Below are 19150 nucleotides of genomic sequence, written 5' to 3'. Positions count from 1 at the left end.
GGGGGGGGTGGCTGGTACCTGGGTCGTAGTGTTTGACCGAGGACGAAAGACACGAAATACAAGATGAAATGGTGTGAACCTACCGAATCTCTCACGCGCAGAAAGCTATCTGCCTCAACGACGCGTTGAGGCATAACAGCCTGAGGTTGAGGAACTCCAACAGGAGGAGGCATGGGCATGGACATCGCAGGCTGAGGAACAGCGGCAATGGGCTGCGGGTGCTGAGGGTATTGCTGAATGTGCTGAGGAGGGATAGGAACGGGAGCAGGCTGCTGCTGCTGCTGCTTCTCAACAGCTTGCTTCTTGGGGCGAGCCATGATGATTCTGGTGATGATATTGGGGATAATGGGTAATGTTGTTATTTGAGCTTCTGGTGCTTTTCACCTGAAGTTTTGGGCTGACGATTTGATGGGACGCGTTGAATGAGTAGTGGGACGCGATGCGCTGTTCTGTTATTACAATGGAGTGTCAAAGCGTGCAAATCTAGGTGGTTTTGGTGCGTTGAGGGGAATGGAAATCCAGTGATTCACTGAGAAGTGCTGGAAAATGAGGGTGCTGGGAGTACTGAAGAACGGGGGAAAAAGAGAAAACGGGCGCGGGGTGGGCGATGCGCTGAATATGTAGGGGCCAGCACCAAGCGCAATCAGTAAATGGTTCTCTAGGCGGGGGCGCAAAAAAAAATGGCAGCGCCTAATAAAAATAAAATCAGCGCCCGCCTTCCTACCCGAAAAAAAGGGAAAAGCTGCAGCAGGCGCGCATTCTTAGTGGCCAACCACTCGAGTGACCCTCCAAGTCCAGCCAGCACCCGGAGCACAATGGCGAAAATTTCATCACCTCAGGGCGGGGGCCTTGAAAACGGGGCTCGAGGGGATCGAAGTCGATTTTCTCTTGGGACTACAGCAGCACCCACGGGCTGCTGCTGTCCACGATATTCCCGCGGCACCCGATACCTCTGAAGCCCAGTGGCCTCTTGCACCTCTCAGTAGCCTCACCAGATCCCCCCCGAGTCGTCGCCTACCTCCCCGTACTTCCCACTCTCGTCCAAAATAAGGCAACCCAGCCCATCCATCCACGCCTTCTATTACTAAGGACATAATGACCACCACTGTAGCACCTGCCTAATAATTACAACAGCAGATGCAAGTGCCAGCACTATAGGACAGAATGCAAGAGCGATTCAACGCAACTGAACAACATCGGTGCCTTACTCGTGACAAGCCTCCATGACTGAACCCAAACGCTCCAAGTTGGGATCTTTTCGCGTACATCACTCTTCTCTCACTCATACAGAAACCAAAACACAACAAACGCAAGCCCCCGACGCGCAAACGTTAACAAGGCCAGATGAACTTTTGCGCGGGCAGCGCTGACTGGTCAATCAGCCAGTCGCAGCGAAGGAACAAATTGCCCGCCCGCGCTCAGTCGTGCAGCCTTTGGGTGCTACTGATGCAAGTGCGGAATTCACAATGTTGTATGTATCACGACTGTACTCGTCTAATATTTTTCAGTATTGGGCTTCAGAATTAGGGGAGCTCCCTAGGTATTTCCCTCGTTGAGGGTGTTGTCATTGTGATACTACAGGTGTTGGCTGCTTGTGCATCGCAAATTCGTTGTCAATTTCTACTTGCACCTGCGTTGAGGGCCCTCGCAATTGCAATCCTTAGAGCTGTGATATTTCAGCGATACCAACGAAGGACTCCTTCAGCGGCTTTTCTAGCGCTTTACGTGACCCCTTCTCAGGGCATGCTGAAGCGATGTGTCACTGTCACACCCTACGGAGTGTGTTGCCCTCCACTCACCGCTTCTCAAAACCCAATCCGAGGGTGCCGCCACTGGAAAGCTGCTGAGGACGCTGGACGTATGTCCAGGCGGGGTCATTCCAGCACCTTCACCCTTGACCTGTATATTTCAGCACGGTGCATCCAGGGGCACATGGATGGAATGACGACCACCACCACGGGCGGCTCAAGGTTCGAGCCTCTTTTTCAGGCACTTGGCGCCCCCCCAACGTCTCGCTGTGCGACAGAACCTTCGCAACTCTCAGAAGAGCCCAACCCCAACCGGGCCACAGTCTTCCCATTCCACCTAAGTCACCTGAAGCAGGGAGGTTTATTGTTTGCTCCCGTCAAGTCCCATCTTGTGCCCTGGGCTTTCTGTTCTGGGTTGTAATGTCATTGTTGGTCAGAGTGCTGAGGTCCTGGTTTCAACAGGAGGGCTTCAGCACAGCCAGGCAAGTTTACCTTCAGTGCTCTCTATTTTCACATCACAGCCCAGTATTTTCGCCTTACAGCGCGGTCGTGAGAGTCCCGAAGCCACCATCAGACGATTTCAGCAGCTGCTAGCATCCTGTGAAGAGAACTGGCATGCTAGCCAACCTTTGCCTGTAGTTTCCAATCTTCCAAATACGTGTAGCATCAGATTCTCATCCACCTGGACGCTGATCAGACTACATTGCGTAGTGCCATAAACACTTATTAGACTTCTACTGTACTCTCGTCACTGGAATACAACGATAACTGAGATGCGAAACAACCATCTCATCACGTTGCTTTTCGTCACTTAGTATTTCATCCACTGCCTTGGTCTCTTAAGCCCCGGAGGGAAACACCTTGATGGTTCTAATCTACTCTTCTGATATCGTGTAAACTCTTTTACCTTGACAGACACCTCGACCCCGCACAGCCATAGATTGTATATAAAGGCATAGGTATGACATGTCTTTACCGAAATGGCCTTTCTTTAAAACTGATCCCGTTGTTCACATGGCGGCCCATACCGCCAGTAGCCCCATGTTCATTCAGAATATTGTATTGTTGCCTGACTACACCAAACATCCTATGAGCATAACCAAACAGTGATTAGCACATCAAACGCCAGCAAACGCGATGGCTTTTGTGTCCCGAGTCAACAACACACGTCGAAGCGAGGTTCATTCTTCATGCGCATAGTACTGAAATTTGGCAGTGAGACCATTGCTTAGCACGTCTCCCGCGTCTTATCAAATAGTTATACTTGTGTCTGGTGTCTATCGCCGATAGAAGTCACTGTTTCCTCTTGTCGCATCTACGTCTAGCAACCAGACGCGATGAGGGGTAGAACGGCCCCTCTATATCACCGAAAGAAAACCAGCAGATGGCTTGACTGGATCCTTGACATATGTGCTATGGCAAGGTAAGTATCGGATCTTCAAAAGATGGTCATGACATCCAAGGGCCTTTCTAATGTATCCTGATCAAGCTACATTTGGCTTATCTCAACCGTTACCGGTGCGAAAGCTAATGTTTGATCAGTGATCAACTACGTTATTCCTTCAGCCACGCGCCCTCTTAAGCTTGATTCGACGACAGTCCATGGTCCCGCCGGCTCGTGTTACAGACCCCTGCTACTGGTGAAAATGGAGGGGTGAGGTACTTGATCTTGCGTGATGATCACACTCAATGGCAATGTACTGGACCCCTGTCACAGCTTGCAAAAGCTCCCCCCAGCTCCTCTACCCCTCGATGATTCTCTGACAAAAGTTGCGGGCCCTAGGCGCGTATGATTTCATGCTTGGCATGATGAAGCAGACCAGACCAGACCATCCTGCCACTGCCGACCATGCCCAGCGGATCCACGGGAAAAACTGGACTTAGCAGGATTAAAGCTGCTATCGTCAGATCGAGCGAGCTTGGCATGAAGCAGGTCAGCTCGGGAGGGAGCCCACTACCGTCCGTCCGTCTCACCATTCTGCTGTGTTAGCGCTGGACATGTGCAATAGAGCGAGGTGTGGTGGTGGCTTGACTTGTCTTGTTAAGCTTGTCTTGGTCTCGTCCAAGGTTGCAACGCAATTGGTACGTATCCATGGAAATAGCGTAGGCAAATAAGGTCATGTCTAGTGTTTCGTTTCTGCTGGTTTGCCCTAGACTCCCACTGTCTGTTACTGTTATTATGGAGAGCACGGGCTTCTTTTATTCGGTTGCCAGCTGAAGCTGCGTCACTTGGAGGCCCGGCCAGACTGAGGTTGCCCCTCAGCTCCCCTCCTCCACCTTTAAGCATAAGACAAGGTAAAGCACCTTAGATCCCTACTAATCTTCCACCGTCTCCCTGTTTTTCCCCTTCTCCTCCTCCTTCAGAACGACCCTCCCCCGATCCTCATTCTTTTCCTGTCTTCAAACTGCCCCAAGATAATATCGTGTTCCCCTCTGCTAGCTCAGAAGGGGTTCTTTTCTTTCCTATCCTTGCAGCACAACTAGCTGACATCCTGGGACACTCCCAGCTTGAGGACGTGAACCACAGCCATGTCCACATTCAGATCTCACAGCCTCCTGGTGGGGCTTGTTATCCTCGTTGCTCTGGCTTCTCCAGCCTTTGCTTTCGGTGCTGGTAACATTGCTTCAATCTCCAAGGTCGAAGGCCAAAACTGTGAGTGATCATGACCATGACCAAACACTGTCCGTCCACGCAGTGGCTAATCAAGCTCTCTTCCAGGGCGTCACGGCGATATCACCGATGCACTCTTGATCCTTTCGCAGGCTAAGGCCCTCAATGGCAAGAAGTTCAACAAGATCAACGTTTCGCGAGTCTACTTTGGAAACTGGCTTCGAGATTACTCTCAGGCCATCGATGTCGGTACTGTAAAGTCGGTCTCCGCTGAGGCCATCCGTCTTCTACTCTGCGTCCTCGGGTTCATGACGTTCGGCTACGGCTCTGGAGAGTTCGAGGTCACCGCTGAGCGACTTGGATGCTACCGCCCTGAGGACCACATCGACAACCCCAAGGACTACGCCGAGAATGTCGATGCCCGCCAGTATGATGAACGCCTCCGTGGGCCAGTCGACGAGAATCGAGAACTGGCTATCGACCCTGAGACAGGAATGAAGAACTACATTGCGAACGAGCGTGCACGTATCATGACCTCCGCTAGGCACGTCAAGAAACTCTTTACTGGCACTATCGAACTTGGTCGTCGATACAAGGACTCTCAGCGAAAGGCAGACAAGTATGAGGCTCTCCGACTCATGGGAACTGGACTGCACTGCTTGGAAGGTCTGTCATCCCGATTTCTCAAGCTAATTGGCTTGTTTCTAGGGTCATATAAAGCTAACTTGTCTGCAGATTTCTTTGCCCACAGTAACTACTGTGAGCTGGCCCTCATTGAGCTCGGCGAGCGTGATGTCTTCCCCCACGTTGGTCGTAACACACAGATCGAGATTGAGGGTGCCCGTGGTCCCGTCTATCCTATTGTCACTGGCACCTTTGGTGGTGTTGACTTCTTGCACTCAGTTACTGGTGAAGGTCAGTTCTAATGCTCCATATGAACGATAGGAGAGCTAACAGGTTCAGTGTCCGACAAGCTCACTCAGAATGAGATTGAGGAGCTCGAGGGAACTCTCCAGCAGGGTGCCAAGTCTGACACCAGCATGCTCCGTGACCTTCTGGATAAGATCCCTGATGGCATCTTTGGTGATAAGCACCAGAGTGACCGTGTCGACGAGCTCCAGAACAATGCTGCTGCTGCTCAGATGGAGAACACCACTGTTTCTCCTCGTGACCCCGAGGAATTCACCACTTACATCCAGAATGTCTTTAAGCAAGTCATGCCTGCTATTGAATTCCATGACGACATCATGAAGAGCATTTCGGGTGCCATGGAGAAGATCCCTGTGCTCCCTAAAATCATCGAGCAACTGGAGGAGCAGCTCTCCGTCTTCATCTTTTCCATCATTGCTCCTTTCATTGTTCCTCTCATTCAGCAGATCCGCAATGAGCTCAAGACTGGTTCTGATGAGATCATTGCTAGCAGTGAGCGTGAACAGCACATTGTCTTCCACGACGATGATTCTAGCAACCCCACTCACTCTATGCTTTCCAAGGATCACTTTTCCAACGTAAGACAAACCACGCAATTCAGTATGTCCAGCGGCTAACTTGGATGTAGATCTTGAACGAGATTGCTGGTCGAAACGCTGCCGCGGTGGTGCAGTGGGTTGTTCCTCAGCTCATGGATGCCATCGATGACGAGAGTGTCGACGTGGATAGACTCCTCGACGACATCGTCAACGGTGTGATGCATCATCCTGCTCAGCGTGACCTCGGAAACCGCAAGGTTCAAGAGGGTCGTCGCCGCTCCTACGAAGGTGTCAAGGAGTGGTGGAACAACATGGGTGACCGCCAGCGTGACGATTACCGTCAGAAGCTGACCCGAGAAGGCGTTCAAAATGGTGAGAACCACAAGGAGGGTGTGGTGGACACTGGTCACGGCCACGGATGTGCTGGCAAGCTACAGATGCGAAAGCTATACGGCGGTGGCCCTGAGACCCTCGAGGACAAGATTGCCGGTGCTGCGGCCGACGCTATCTTCAAGGGCGCTACCGGCGCCATCTCTGGCATGGTTGAGCAGAACACCGGCTACAAGATGCCCTCTTCTTCCCATAAGGAGGAGAAGGAGGAGGGTGGTCTCAGCGGTTTCCTCAGCCAGGCCGGCTCCATCCTTGGCGGTGCTTTCGGCAGCGACGAGACTAAGAGACAGTCCAGCAGTCGCCGTGAGGATGATGGCTCCTACACTAGAACTGAAGTAGAGTATGGTCGCCACGGTGATCGCTACGGTCAGGCTGAGTATTCTCAGACACAGCGCCCTGATGGTAGCCAGCAGTCTGAGTACCGTCGATATGAGCAGCAAGACTCCTCGGACGGCCGTCACACCGGTGGCTACGGCTATGAGGAGCGAACTGAGACTCACCAGAGTTACTCTGGAGGCTACGAGCAGCGCACTGAGCGACATGAGTACTCCGGCTCGACTGAGAGTCACGGTCGTCGTCGTAATGATGATGACGGTGGCTACGGTGGTCGTCGTCACGATGAAGGCGGCTACGGTGGTGGTAGCAGCTACGGCCGACAAGAGGAGAGCAGCTATGGCGGAAACAGTGGTTACGGTCGCCAAGAGAGCAGCTACGGTGGCAACAGTAGCTATGGACGTCAAGAGGAGAGCAGCTACGGCCGTCAAGAGCAAAGCAGCTATGGTGGAGGTTATGGAGGAAGCCATGAACGCCGCGATGAGGGCGGTTACGAGCGTCGTGAAGAGGGCGGGTATGGCGGCGGTGGTGGCTATGAGCGCCGAGAGGAGAGCGGCGGTTACGGTCGCCGTGAGGAGGGTGGATATGGGGGTGACAACTACGGACGCCGAGACGACGGAGGCTATGGGGGAGGCTCTGCTGATGAGTATCTTCGCCAGAGCCAGGGAGGCCATGGACGTGAGCGCCGTGGCAGCAACGAATATGGCGATAATGGCTATGGTGGTGACCGACGTTGGTAAATTGTTGAACAACTCTACGGTTGGGGAAGCTCTCTGTGAGGGGAGCTCCAATCATGCTTAGATATCAGAATGTCGAGCCAAATGAAGGAAAAGAAATGAAAGTAACTATTGAATTAATTGCGTGTGAAGAAATATCCTGTCCGATGTCCCACGAGAGATTTGTGAAACGACTTTTCTCTACAGTTCTTAGATTATGTTTGAAGACGCTTCATCCGAAGCGCTTTTCCAGAAGACACATTCAAACCCTCAATCAATGCCTGAGTACACGAAGGCAAATGCAAGGCGTTAACTGAACTTGCAAGTTTGTATCAGGATACTGTAAATGGCCGGGCTTGGCCTTCTTACTCAGACTGTGCGTTGCTGATCTGTGCAACATAGACTGGAGATCTCGCTGCAGGCAGTGTCCTATCGCAGTGATCTCCTCTTTACCACCTGCACAGTATGAGTCTATGTTTGTTGGTCTCACGTCTCAGTGGCATCGATTGTCCCATCCATCACGCTTGTGTTGGCAGTCTCAATGCAGTGAGGACAGAATGCCAGTGTCATGAATCAGGATGTTATGACGAGTGTAGTTTAGATGAGAATTTGGGTCGTCAGAAAGTGTACCTAGTTTTCGTTTGAACGTCCCGATGTTCTCATGCTCGGATCCTAGCAAGGCACAGATCCTTATGGACGAGACCTTATCTCTGAGTGAGATTCGGCCCTGGCTGGAGGTGTCTGCCTCAGGCTGCTACGATCTGGACAGGATCGCCCGCTTTTGATTACGTATTACGTCAAGTGGCGTAGCACGAGGAGGCCGGGATCTTCTACCCTCGAACAAGCTCATACAGGGATGCGTCAAGGGGAAACAGTCGACTAGCTGACTTGTCCGAAGTTCTGCCTTTGCTAATCAGTCAGAAGCATGAACTGCCAGTATCTGCAGACAAACCAACAGTGGACAAGACTGTATGTACCAGTATGTATATGTATGTATGTATGTATGTATGTATGTATGAATGAATTGTTGCATTGAAAATTCTTTCACGTTTGATCGTCCTTTGAAACCCCGATACTTACTACATACGTAGATGCCGTTTGCCGAGATAGCTCCAGCCACAAGGACCCTCGAATAAATGATAGGCATTCGAATTGCCTGCCTCGGCTTGCTTCCAGGATATCGAATGCAGTGTAGTGAGTCGCGCACCCTGAACGTGTAGGGTCGTCTCATTACGAGTCCAGGGTTCGTCAAACGACAAGGTCCTTGAGTGGGCGACAGCGCTTGATTGCCCTACCCGTTTGTCTCTGACGGTTCGACGGGTGAGCTCTTGGGGTGTCAGCCAGTCATTGGCGCCCAGAGACATAACCCTCCTTATCCATCGGGCAGTAGGATTTTGAGTGCGCTGCGCCTCCCCGTCTCCGCGGAGGAGAAGAGTGACGGTGACACGAGCAGGGGTTTAAAAGAGAGTGAGGGTCAGGGAATGGGCCTGTCGACAATAGCCACGATAACTCACATCAGCAGTCTAGCAGTGGCCGGAATTAATTGTCATCGACGGATCAGCAATATGTACGTATTGCCGTTGATCATTGAGTTTAGGTTACAGTGGATGACTGAACGTGTCGCGGAAGACAAGCTTTGGTCACAGAAGCTTGGCTGGGTACAAGGTTATGTTAGGTTAGATCCGAACCGTTTCGTCAGGCCACAGACTTCGAACCTCGAATTCTTTCGAATGTAGTATTCGGGATGTGCTCTGAAAGCTTCGACGAGTCATGTAAACTCGGTGACGAACTGCTTTCTATCTCTGGAGAGTCCATTGATTGACTGGTAAATACTATGTTTGAAACTCGGCGTCGTACTAAGCTACATCAATTGACTATTCAACTGTTACCGTTACAGTTAAGCTCACGGCACCTCCCTTGTGTCTTAACTCTGTAAGGACCACGAGGTGATGGTGAAAACTCTTTCAGCCTGCATATCTACACGGGTTGCGTCCGAGTGATACGGTAAAACATCCATGTCCTTGGTGGTGAGAGATAAAAAAGGGACATTCAAGGATTACAACTGCGGGTCAAGTATCCCAATACGTTCAAGTCTTGACCAACAAGCTTTTGGTTTGTGGGGAAGCGGACGGGACAAATCTTGACTGCCTGATCTTATCCTTTTCTATCCTTTCCTATTCTGAGGCAAGTTGCTGTGATTGATGGAGATGGAGAGCATAAGCTTTGTTGTACCACTAATGCAGATTGCTCTGTTAGGTTATTCTAGACTGTTTGCTACTCTCACACTCGTCTGATATCAATAACACCAACTGGAATTTCGAAAACTGAGACATTGGCTTGCTCTAACTCACCTGGACCTGGCCAACTCCGTTATTATTCCCGACTCGGGCTTTTACAAGCATCCATCTGGTCTTAAAGTCCGAGCCAAAATATGAGGTGGGCTGTCTAATTGGTCACCCCTCAAAAGTCAATGAGATTATCAGAGACAGCTACATACCAGATCAAAAAAAAAAAAAAAAAATAACGACGAATCTCTTGATTTTCCTGTTTCCCAAATGCTCGGGTCGTCAAGAGATAGCCGGCTTGGCATCAGCCATCGCTTTGACTTCTTTTCCTTCTGTTGCTCTTGTTCCTGCACCTAAAACAGAGCTAGCTCAACGTAGCTGTAGCTGTTCCTGTAGCTCTCTTTTGATTTGGTCGATTTGCATCGTGGCCCCCGACACTTTTCGCACCTTTAGAGTTGGGTCTCGAATCGGGCTTTTATGTACGTGCCTGGACCGACTCGTCATTTCTGCCGGATCACATCGTCTCGCTTTGGTATCACTATTTTGCCATGGAGTCCTGATTCTGTCAATTATTAATTCCTCTCGATTCTTTTGCTCTTGAACGTAGTTGATTCATATCTCTTCGATAACAGTCCCTGCATAAAATTGTCTTATACCCTCACACCCTTGTTCCATCGTCACACTCCGAAAACCGAAACGCGCCACCAACGAAACTGCCCAAATTCACTCAATCGCTCAAACCACTCTCTCCACCCCCAACCCTGCCTGCCCTGCCATTCATCGAATCCAGTTTCCCAGTTCAGGACTCCCCCTCCCTTTTCGCGGCTCAGCAGGAGGCAGGAGACAGGACAGGACAGCCCAGGCAGGTAGGTTCACTGCACTTCAGTTCGTCACCCCCCAAAAACACTCACTCGCGCTTTCTCCCTTTCGTATTGCCTCTCCTTCCCCTTCTCCACCTTATCCATCCACATCCGCTCCCTCCCGTGCCTGCCTGCCTCTTGCTTCTTTCCCTGGCTTGTCCTTCTGTTCTTCCTCACCCCAGCGGCGGCAGCCACAATCAGCGTCCGGCCCATTTCCACCCTCCGTCCTGGTTTCCCAAACCCAAGTCCAGGTCAAGTCAAGTCCACCTTACTTACCTACTCTCGCTTGATTCTCTCGCTCTTTCTCCCCCCCCAGGAACGCCAACTCGTTTGCTCTTACTTTTTTTACTCATTCTCATACTCAGTTTCAAGTCTCAATTCCAATTTTCACCAGACTCCTCCAAACGTCACTTCGTCCTCACAAACTCGCCTAGGTACACCAGATAACTCATCATCGAATCCTCACTGTCACCCTGGGTCGTCACTTGGATTTTTGCGCCTTTGGTGCACGCCATATAATGCCTACGATTCCATGATTGAATATGTTTTAGAAGCATGTGTAAGTTATCTCACTCTCTGTTCAACCAACCTTTGTCATAACCTCTTATTTCCTCTCTCCGTCTCGTCTTGCACTACATGGCCATTAATTCATTCCTCATTGATCCTACCCGTTCTCCCCGAAGGGCGTCTGTCCCTTTCCGTTCCGTTCCTGCTCATCCGCGTCCGCGGGTTCGAGGCCAAGAACCTCACATCATACCCCAGTCTTGGCATCCCACGAACTGACATCAAATCGTCCAGCGCTCACCGAGATACGAAATGTCGTGTATGTCTTTACTCCATCCATTATGTCTCTTTACCTGCAATGTCGTTGTATTCTTGTGGCCGTTATTCTCATCATTGTCGCTGGCGTGACATAACGACTACGCCGCTCTCGACTCCCCGCTTGCACCAACTCGGCAAACCACACGACATCGCCTACGACCCTTCGATCAGACGACGACACTCGCCTTTCTTGATCAAAAGCTGTGAACATTGCTAACCAATTTTATCAGCCTCCTATTCAGTAACCCAGTATGGAGCGGCGCCAGTACGGTCCCGTCGACAATCATCCGAAACCTCACGGCTCTTTCGGTGCGTTGATCCACTTCATTCTGTTGCGACGAGGCAACTACAAGACTCGCCTAGCATTAACTGACCACACAAACAGTCCGACATAGCATATAAGGAGAGGATTTCCACGAACATCACCACACTAACCTCCACAAATGCCGACTCGTCTAATGGCCTTATCACCGGCCTTCTCTACGTCCCCGACCTCGACAACGATCGTGAGTGCGACCAGCAACAATACCAGTTTATTCCTCGAAATGTCACGCGCCGAGATAACCTCCCTCCTACCAATTACAACCTCATCGCTCTTGCGCCGTGGTTCAGCATCGACTGTACCCTAGCCTACCTTGCTTCTGCGCGTCTCGACCCCATTCGCGCTTTCATCTTTTACAAACCTAACAACTCGTCAAATCAACCGCAAGATGCGGACTCGCCTGTTTGGAATCTGGAAGATGGTGGAGCCTGGATGACCGTCAACAAATATCCGATTTACGCTATTTCTGGTCAAGAAGGCCAGAATATGATGCGACAACTCAGTTACTATTCAGGCAGCGTGGACGACATACCTTACGGCGAAAATATCAGCACACTATATGGCCCGAACCCGAAGGATTATGTCCGTATCTGGACCGAACTCAGCGTTCAGGACGAGTCTGATATTCCACCGCTATGGGCGTTCTTCCTCATAGTGATTGGTGCCTTGCTTGCCATATTTGCATTCGTCTCGATAACAATGCACCTTGTTCAGCGAAGACGACGTATATCACTTCGAAAAAGAGTTGAATCTGGCGAAGTCGATCTTGAAGCCATGGGAATTAAACGCCTGACAGTACCTGCTACCCATATCACCAGCTTTCCTCTATTTACTTACAACGCGGACCCGGACTCGACAGCGCCTCCCCCTACCCCATCTTCTACACGACGCATGCGAAGTAGCCGAGGATTCGATCAGCGCAGCGTACGATCCGGTGCCAGTGTCCGGAGCAAAAGATCCAACATCGGAGCCTCGGGCGACAACGCTGCTACTAATTTCCAACCTAGTTGTCACATCTGCCTCACCAATTTCGAACACCGAGTCACAATCATTCGGGAGCTTCCTTGCGGTCACATATTCCATCCCGAATGTATCGACGAGTTTTTGTCGAAGAACAGTTCTCTCTGTCCTATGTGCAAGCATTCGATGCTGCCCAGAGGCTACAGCCCAAGGATCACGAACGGAATGGTGCGTCGAGAACGTGCTCTGAGAAAATTACGTCAAAGAGTCGACCTCGAGGATTTGTCTGAGGAAGGTGATAACACAACGATGAAAGACTGGAGTAAACGACTATTCCGAACCTCACCGTCACCTTCACGGCCGTCCTCATCGCCACTTGTTAATTTGAAGCTACCTAACTTCAGACGACAACCTGCTACCAATACAGCAACAAATGATGAGGAACGAGTAGAATCGCCACCAGCATCGTCCACCCCCGCACAATCCCAAGAACTAGAGCCAGAAGCAGAAGCAAACGCCCGCCCACCAGCTCCAGCCCAGATTCCGAAGACAAGGAGACCTAGACCTCGACTTTTGAATATGCTCCCAACACAGCCAGAGAATTCCGAGTTGAATACGGATCCAACGCCAAGACGTGGAAGTCCTTCTTCGTTTGCTCGACAACGCATGCGTGAAATTGCAGCCAAGAACGCGCCTTTCGACGATCCGGACTCTCAAAGGGCGATATGTAAGTCGTGCATCTAAATGGACGTAAAAGCATACACTAACGTGATCACAGGGCTACGAGCACTCTCAAAAGTTTTCCCAGGCTATTTCTAATTCTGCTTTGATAAATATCATGGTCAGAAATCATCTCTTGCATTTGATGGGGCAGCATAGGTCAGGCGTTCATGTGATGGGCAGGGTTTTGGGATCTTGGCCGATCTGGTAAGGCCATTGATTATACGACTTTTTTTTCGGGTGCATTGGTGCATTGGAAAGGCATTTAATGAGGCGTTGGTTGGATTTACGAGAATTGTATATACAGGGTCTCGTTGAGACGGTAGGAGGTGCAGAGCAGTGGGCTAGCAATGGCATCCCATCTAATTACCTGTGTTGTTCACAATATGCATCAATAAAGCATATACCCAAGCAATATACAATCACGATATGAAACAAAACGAAGAGCACTATTAAATAACCAACATTTTTATATTGTAGAGCAGACTATCGTGTGTTTCCAAGTAGTAGCCATTCCCCTGCATGCACCAATACATATATATGAGGGGTCGAATCGTCCATATTTCTCGCTCTAGGTACGCTCCAAACGCCAAACATAATCCAAGTCCAATGATCCAAAGTTCCTAGGTTCTGATTTATGGTCATAGTGCACCGTTCAATTCCCTTCACCACGCTTTCCTTTACCCTCCAGCAACGGGTCATTACGGACTCCGCCTCTAGCAAGTGCATCTCGAACGCGATCATTCTCGGCAGCACGAATCCTGCTTCTTGCATCCTCCAGACGTTCGACGCCTCGATCAATAGTCTCAATATGCACGCTCAGGGGGATTGGGGGTCCACTACCAATACCATTGCGGAGCACCTCAGGCTCAGCGACACGGTCACGCAAATCGCCGAGACCGGCTTGAATGCTCTCGAGTTCGAGGATAAGCGCGTTGACCTGCGCAACTGCTGAAGAGCGCTGTGCGTCAACCTGGCGCAGAAGAGCCAGTTGGCGGGAGAGGCTATTGAGTTGGTTCGAGTTTGCACCGACAAGTGTCCAGATATTCCAGAGGACGTTTTCACGACGAGATGCTGTATCGGCAGAGGAGCGAGAACTGATGTCGTAGATGAGCATCAGATGATCCTCGGCTTTTGTAAGCAGGCGCAGAACGGCCTGCGCTTCAAGGATAAGGGTCGCGATACGATCCGAGACAAGAGCCGTATGTTCAATATACTTGTCTAGGAGAACTCGCTCGTTGAAAATATGATCTGTAGTTGGCTGGAATGGATGAAAGAGCCACGACGCCCAGCCAAGAATAGGTGAAGGTGAGGAAATCGACTTCCCATCGTCTGTTTCTGGGGATAGAGTATCGAGATAACGAGATGTCCAGCGATTGATGCTTATGACAGCATCAACAGCAGAGCCAACATGGGTGTTGAACTTCTGCAAGTCCGAAGATGTCTGCCTCGCCGTGTCGATGTAACCGTCGAACTCAAACAGCAACTCATCGCGAGCTTGTAGATCGCTGTGTCGCACAAGGCTGCGTAAATCTCGGATGGCCGTTTCGGATCTTTTCATCTCGAATGGGAGTGAGACACCATCAGAGCTCTTTTCAAGAACTTGCTCGAACTTTGACTGCACATTCATGAGGTCATCGAACTCAACGGGCGATCCATCACCTCCAGCAGGTACTATCGTATCCAGAGAAGGACAGAACGGAAGATTCAGTAGCGATGCGCCCGGAATACGGCAAAGAGGAGATAGGGATGCGGCGATAGAGCGAGTTGCCATGTTCTGTGCAATAATAAGACCACCAAAGCAAAGGTAGATAGCCAGTAGAATCGCAAAAGGTTTCTGAGCGTAGCGGAATGCTAGCCCGATAACGTTGAGAAACCATCCAAGTGTGTTGTATATCGCCGCTGGGACGCTTTGAGCGATTTGATTTCCAACTGTTGGCGGTGGCTGTTCGCGGTATTGGCGGCGATGATATTCATCCTCGGTCTCATATCTTGCGCGCGCATTCCTCTGCTTGGGGGGACTCGAAGGTAGTGGATTCCCTCTTCTCCTCACACCTTCATTGCCGCCATATCCTATTCCCAGTCCTCTTATCGTGCGCTCACTCCTACTACTGCTCTCACTCGCAGTATCGATGCGCGGCATGTGAAATTCTGGATCGGGTGATCGAAAGACTCGCTCTCCGCTTGCGCTCACACTTGCGCGCGAAAGACTCGGCCTGAACGGCTCTCGTAGAATTACCTGCTCGTCGTCTGGGTCTGCCCCAAAGTCGCGAATGCTGTCCTGCGATGCGAAGCTAAGATTTCCTTGGGAAAACGGTTGTGAGGGGACGTTGCCTGAGGATGTAGGTGGTGATGATTCCCCAAGCGATGGGAGGATACTTGTGTCGAAACTGTCGTTCTCCCCTTCAACAAAGCGCCAGGAGTCCTCGGGTCGAAGCTCACGCTGGCGCGAAGATCCCATGTTGTTCACCTTCGGCGCCCGAGTATGGCAGAGTCGCAGACGAGCAGACGTTAAGGTCACGTCACCTCAGTCCAAGAAGTATACGAACTCGACGTCCGGTCGCATCAGATAAGCGGGATGTATGGTAAAAGTGCCGTATTTATAGTGTAGAATGTGAGATAACAATATGCGCCAAGTTAGATCGTGAAGCGCTGACTGGCGGCGCCCTTAGCGTGGGCAGGTGGAAGTTTCAGGAGCGGTGAGTCATCGGCAGTTGTGATGATCATTCACGGTGATTATCGACGGGAGTGCGCTTGATGTTCCAGATCGTGAATGGGCGTCAAAATGAGGTTGATGTAGTTAGGTTGTTGTCTTTATAAATGATGTAAGAGCCAGGTATTGTTGGCGAGGCGGCAAATGGACCTACATGGCCTAGGTACCCACCAAGTCATAAGGTACCTGCGGGGAAGGACAGGACACTGAGGTGAGGATGGAAGGAAAGGTAGATGATACTGAAGTTTGATATTTATTACACTACCTATAACTCAGCTTCTGAGTTCAATTAACTCTATATTTAATATCAGGTATATTTAATATAAATTACAGTCCGCGGTTTGTTGTGGCCTTTACTGATCAATCGATACCTGAAGACTACTAGCTTCTATCTTATCACCAAGTATCTATGCTGCCGACCCTTGCCGCGCTGCCTACCTAGCGCCGGTCAATAGTGGGGACATATAGAGGCTGACCGAGACCTCGTGGCCAATTTTAGTAGTTTAAGTCTAGGGTATCAACGGTCACCATCTTAATAATTCGTCAATAAAAGAATAACCAACACCAACTTCTTTCCAGCTGTCAACTTACCAAGGTATTCATGGATATTACCGAATTTTCCTCAATGGTCAAGTTTACAGTTTTCAGAAGCTACAATATTGCCAATTGATCTCAAAAATATCTAGGTATTCGAGCCCCGTAGACAAAATTGACCCAGCAAGTATTTAAACGTAAACCGACCTTCCATTTCTCGACCATATCTCTTTTGTGTCATCAATTTGAACGCAACTTAGGAATCCGGGTTAAATTCACTAGCATTTCTCCTCCAGAGCAGGTCAAACTATTATCTAGTTATTTACATCCAACCAAGGACACATTGTCGTCACTTCTCTACTTTCACAGGAACTAATCCTCCCGTCGGCTTGTCACCAAAACACCCTGCTTCCATGTAAATATTCGGTACTGAACTTCCTGTTTCGGCTGATATATCCGGGGCTGTCATATCTTCGCCAGGAGCTTGAGTTAGATTTCCTACCCAAGCCACGTCTCTCGTCTCTGGCTCACATTGTAGCGAGTATGATGGCAGCCCCGACCAACCACCCATATGCTCTAATGTGGGCGACCTGAGCCAGAGAGAATCTCCTTCGGCTGTAGACGTAGGTCTATCACCAAACGCCGATATAGCTTGAGAAAGTTCCATATACACATGCTCATGACCACCTCTGCCCAGTGTCTCCATGAAAATGTCAGACAACACCTTCGACCTGGGCCAAAATTCCCCAGACTTTTTCAGGAACTCTGCCAGATACAAAACCCTGGATATGTAATCTGGCTGCCCTGCACCGTGGAGCACAGCATGACACAAAGGCGAGGCTGCTTGTTCCAGATCAAGTAGGCATGAAGGGGAGAACTTCTCTGGTACAAGCTGAGAGCCAAGAAGAGCCATCAGACGCAACGGTGCTTGGAGAGCCAGTGGCGACTGAGCGTCGTGTTCTGTAGCAGCACTGTGAAGTAATGAAGCCGCGTAATGTTCATCCCAGTGCCCGTAGAGATGGGCCTGCATCCGGATCTCGAGTCTTTGGAGAGATTTAGCCTTCTGAAAACGACTTTCTAAGGAGATTTGACTTACCCAAAGGAGACAACTAACTGCAAGATAAACTGTGAGTAGCCGAACTAGCTCCTGAACAAGTCAAAGAACTTACCGCATGATATAGGATCATATCAAACATACCATCTTCCCCAACGTGATATTTCTTCCAGTCGTTGATTCTAAATCGCCAGGAATCGATACGCTGACTTGCATACTTGAGGTTGTGCCGGGCTGCCTGACTACAATCATGAAGAAACGGGGCCACATGAATATCGTATATGCGAATAAGATCAACGAAGTAGGCCCAAGAAGAGTACTCGCGAGAGAGGCCGAGGCGATCGTACTCTTCAAGAGTTATTGGGGCTGGAATATTCTAATGGAAAGTCAGCGTGAAGTGGCTACCTCGAACGAGAAACACGCACACCGGTCTGGTAGTCCCAATCCTCACATGGAAGTCCTACCACCAAACTGGGCCCACGAGGGCAGAGTGTTGAATGAGACTGAGTCTGTCGCAAACCAAGCAACATCTCGTGGGTATATAATCCCCAGTATGTCCGGCGACATGATTCAGCGAGGACTGGATCTGTCTCTCCCTCCGCAAACTCCTTGCTCTGAAGTCCCATAGAAGAAGCCAGCGCCCAGGCTTTGTTGAACATACTTTGGCCAACATTAACATGCAGTTTCCCGAACGCTGTGACAGAAAGACACAGCAGTGCCTGAACAGACCAGATTGTTAAAGAGAGGGCGCCATGCGACATCTGGTAGGCATTCTGTTGTAGCTGTGTGTTGTCGACCTTGTCCAAGTAAAGAGACCCAATGTAGGTAACTGTGGCAATGAGGAAACGCAAGTTTTCTGGTTGCGTTTTGCAGAGATCCTCCAGTTTCTTTCTTGGGGGTAGCCAAGAGTGGGCGACGTGAAAGTTGGTGTAGTAGAGGTCGAATGGATGTATAGTACTGCAAGGTGTGGAAGGTATCATTTGGAGGAACGGAATGCCGGGCCTAGCAAGGCCTGGCGATGGTTTGCTCTCTGCAGTGTCATTTTGATCGTTCACCAAAGCTTCTCCTTTCTTCATACTTGTCTTCTTTGTGTTTCGGAACCCTCGACGTGACTTGGTATAATGACACAGTTTGCCTTCTTCTTTGCATCGAGTGCATGTCTCCCGGACTCCATCGCACCTTATATGCTTAGAACGGCAAGGATCGCAAGCTGAAGAGACACGCTTCTGGGGTTTTGAGGTTCCCGTACTAACTTGTTTCTGACTCGAGTTGAGTTCAACCCCATGTGAAACTTCGCCTCGTGGTGAACTTGCCATAGTTTGATCGACGAACCTGGCCTTGCAAGTGATGGCGAAAGGAGATCTCAAGACACCGTAAAGTTTCGCTTGGTTGGCAAACACCAACGGTAGGGCCTAATAGGTAGGCTAGAATCTATAAAGGATGTGTTGTGGCACCAAACTAAGCTTGCTTGTCAAGAAGCAACAGGTTGAACAGGTTTTGTGGCAAGTGCCGGAGCCATGGAATATATGCACGCATAGTAAGGAATTAGAAATGGGAAGAGGTGGATGGAACTACGAGTTCAATACAAATACATGGTACAGGTGCAACGTGGT

At 50.1% G+C, this 19150-nt stretch overlaps 5 protein-coding genes across 5 annotated transcripts in view; 2 read left to right on the top strand and 3 right to left on the bottom strand.

Annotated features, from left to right (window-relative positions):
* FMAN_01573 (uncharacterized protein) overlaps positions 1-317 on the bottom strand; it is a gene marked incomplete at both ends in the record, with an annotated part of 1604 nt that extends 1287 nt beyond the window's left edge. Inside the window, one exon of the mRNA XM_041820478.1 lies at positions 84-317. Coding sequence (XP_041676914.1) covers positions 84-317 — 234 coding nt within the window. The remainder of the gene's footprint in view (positions 1-83) is intronic.
* Positions 318-4277: 3960 nt separating this feature from the next.
* On the top strand, positions 4278-7291 carry FMAN_01572 (uncharacterized protein; the record flags this gene model as incomplete). Its single annotated transcript, XM_041820467.1, has 5 exons — positions 4278-4401; positions 4468-5025; positions 5095-5274; positions 5323-5867; positions 5918-7291. 5 exons carry the CDS (start codon positions 4278-4280, stop codon positions 7289-7291), a joined length of 2781 nt encoding a protein of 926 aa, XP_041676913.1.
* A 3676-nt stretch (positions 7292-10967) lies between these two features.
* On the top strand, positions 10968-13335 carry FMAN_01571 (uncharacterized protein; the record flags this gene model as incomplete). Its single annotated transcript, XM_041820456.1, has 5 exons — positions 10968-10971; positions 11211-11235; positions 11465-11543; positions 11620-13243; positions 13295-13335. 5 exons carry the CDS (start codon positions 10968-10970, stop codon positions 13333-13335), a joined length of 1773 nt encoding a protein of 590 aa, XP_041676912.1.
* Positions 13336-13891: 556 nt separating this feature from the next.
* On the bottom strand, positions 13892-15697 carry FMAN_01570 (uncharacterized protein; the record flags this gene model as incomplete). The annotated part of the gene is made up of 1 exon (XM_041820445.1): positions 13892-15697. The coding sequence occupies one exon, from the start codon at positions 15695-15697 to the stop codon at positions 13892-13894; it is 1806 nt and encodes a 601-aa protein (XP_041676911.1).
* A 1135-nt stretch (positions 15698-16832) lies between these two features.
* Positions 16833-18853, bottom strand: FMAN_01569 (uncharacterized protein; the record flags this gene model as incomplete). Its single annotated transcript, XM_041820434.1, has 4 exons — positions 16833-17526; positions 17580-17596; positions 17653-17913; positions 17963-18853. 4 exons carry the CDS (start codon positions 18851-18853, stop codon positions 16833-16835), a joined length of 1863 nt encoding a protein of 620 aa, XP_041676910.1.
* Positions 18854-19150: the final 297 nt, after the last annotated feature.

This window comes from Fusarium mangiferae (genome assembly GCF_900044065.1).
Source record: "Fusarium mangiferae strain MRC7560 genome assembly, contig: FMAN_scaffold001, whole genome shotgun sequence".
Classification (NCBI taxonomy): Eukaryota; Fungi; Ascomycota; class Sordariomycetes; order Hypocreales; family Nectriaceae; genus Fusarium; species Fusarium mangiferae.
This window is presented reverse-complemented; position numbering and strand designations above follow the sequence as displayed.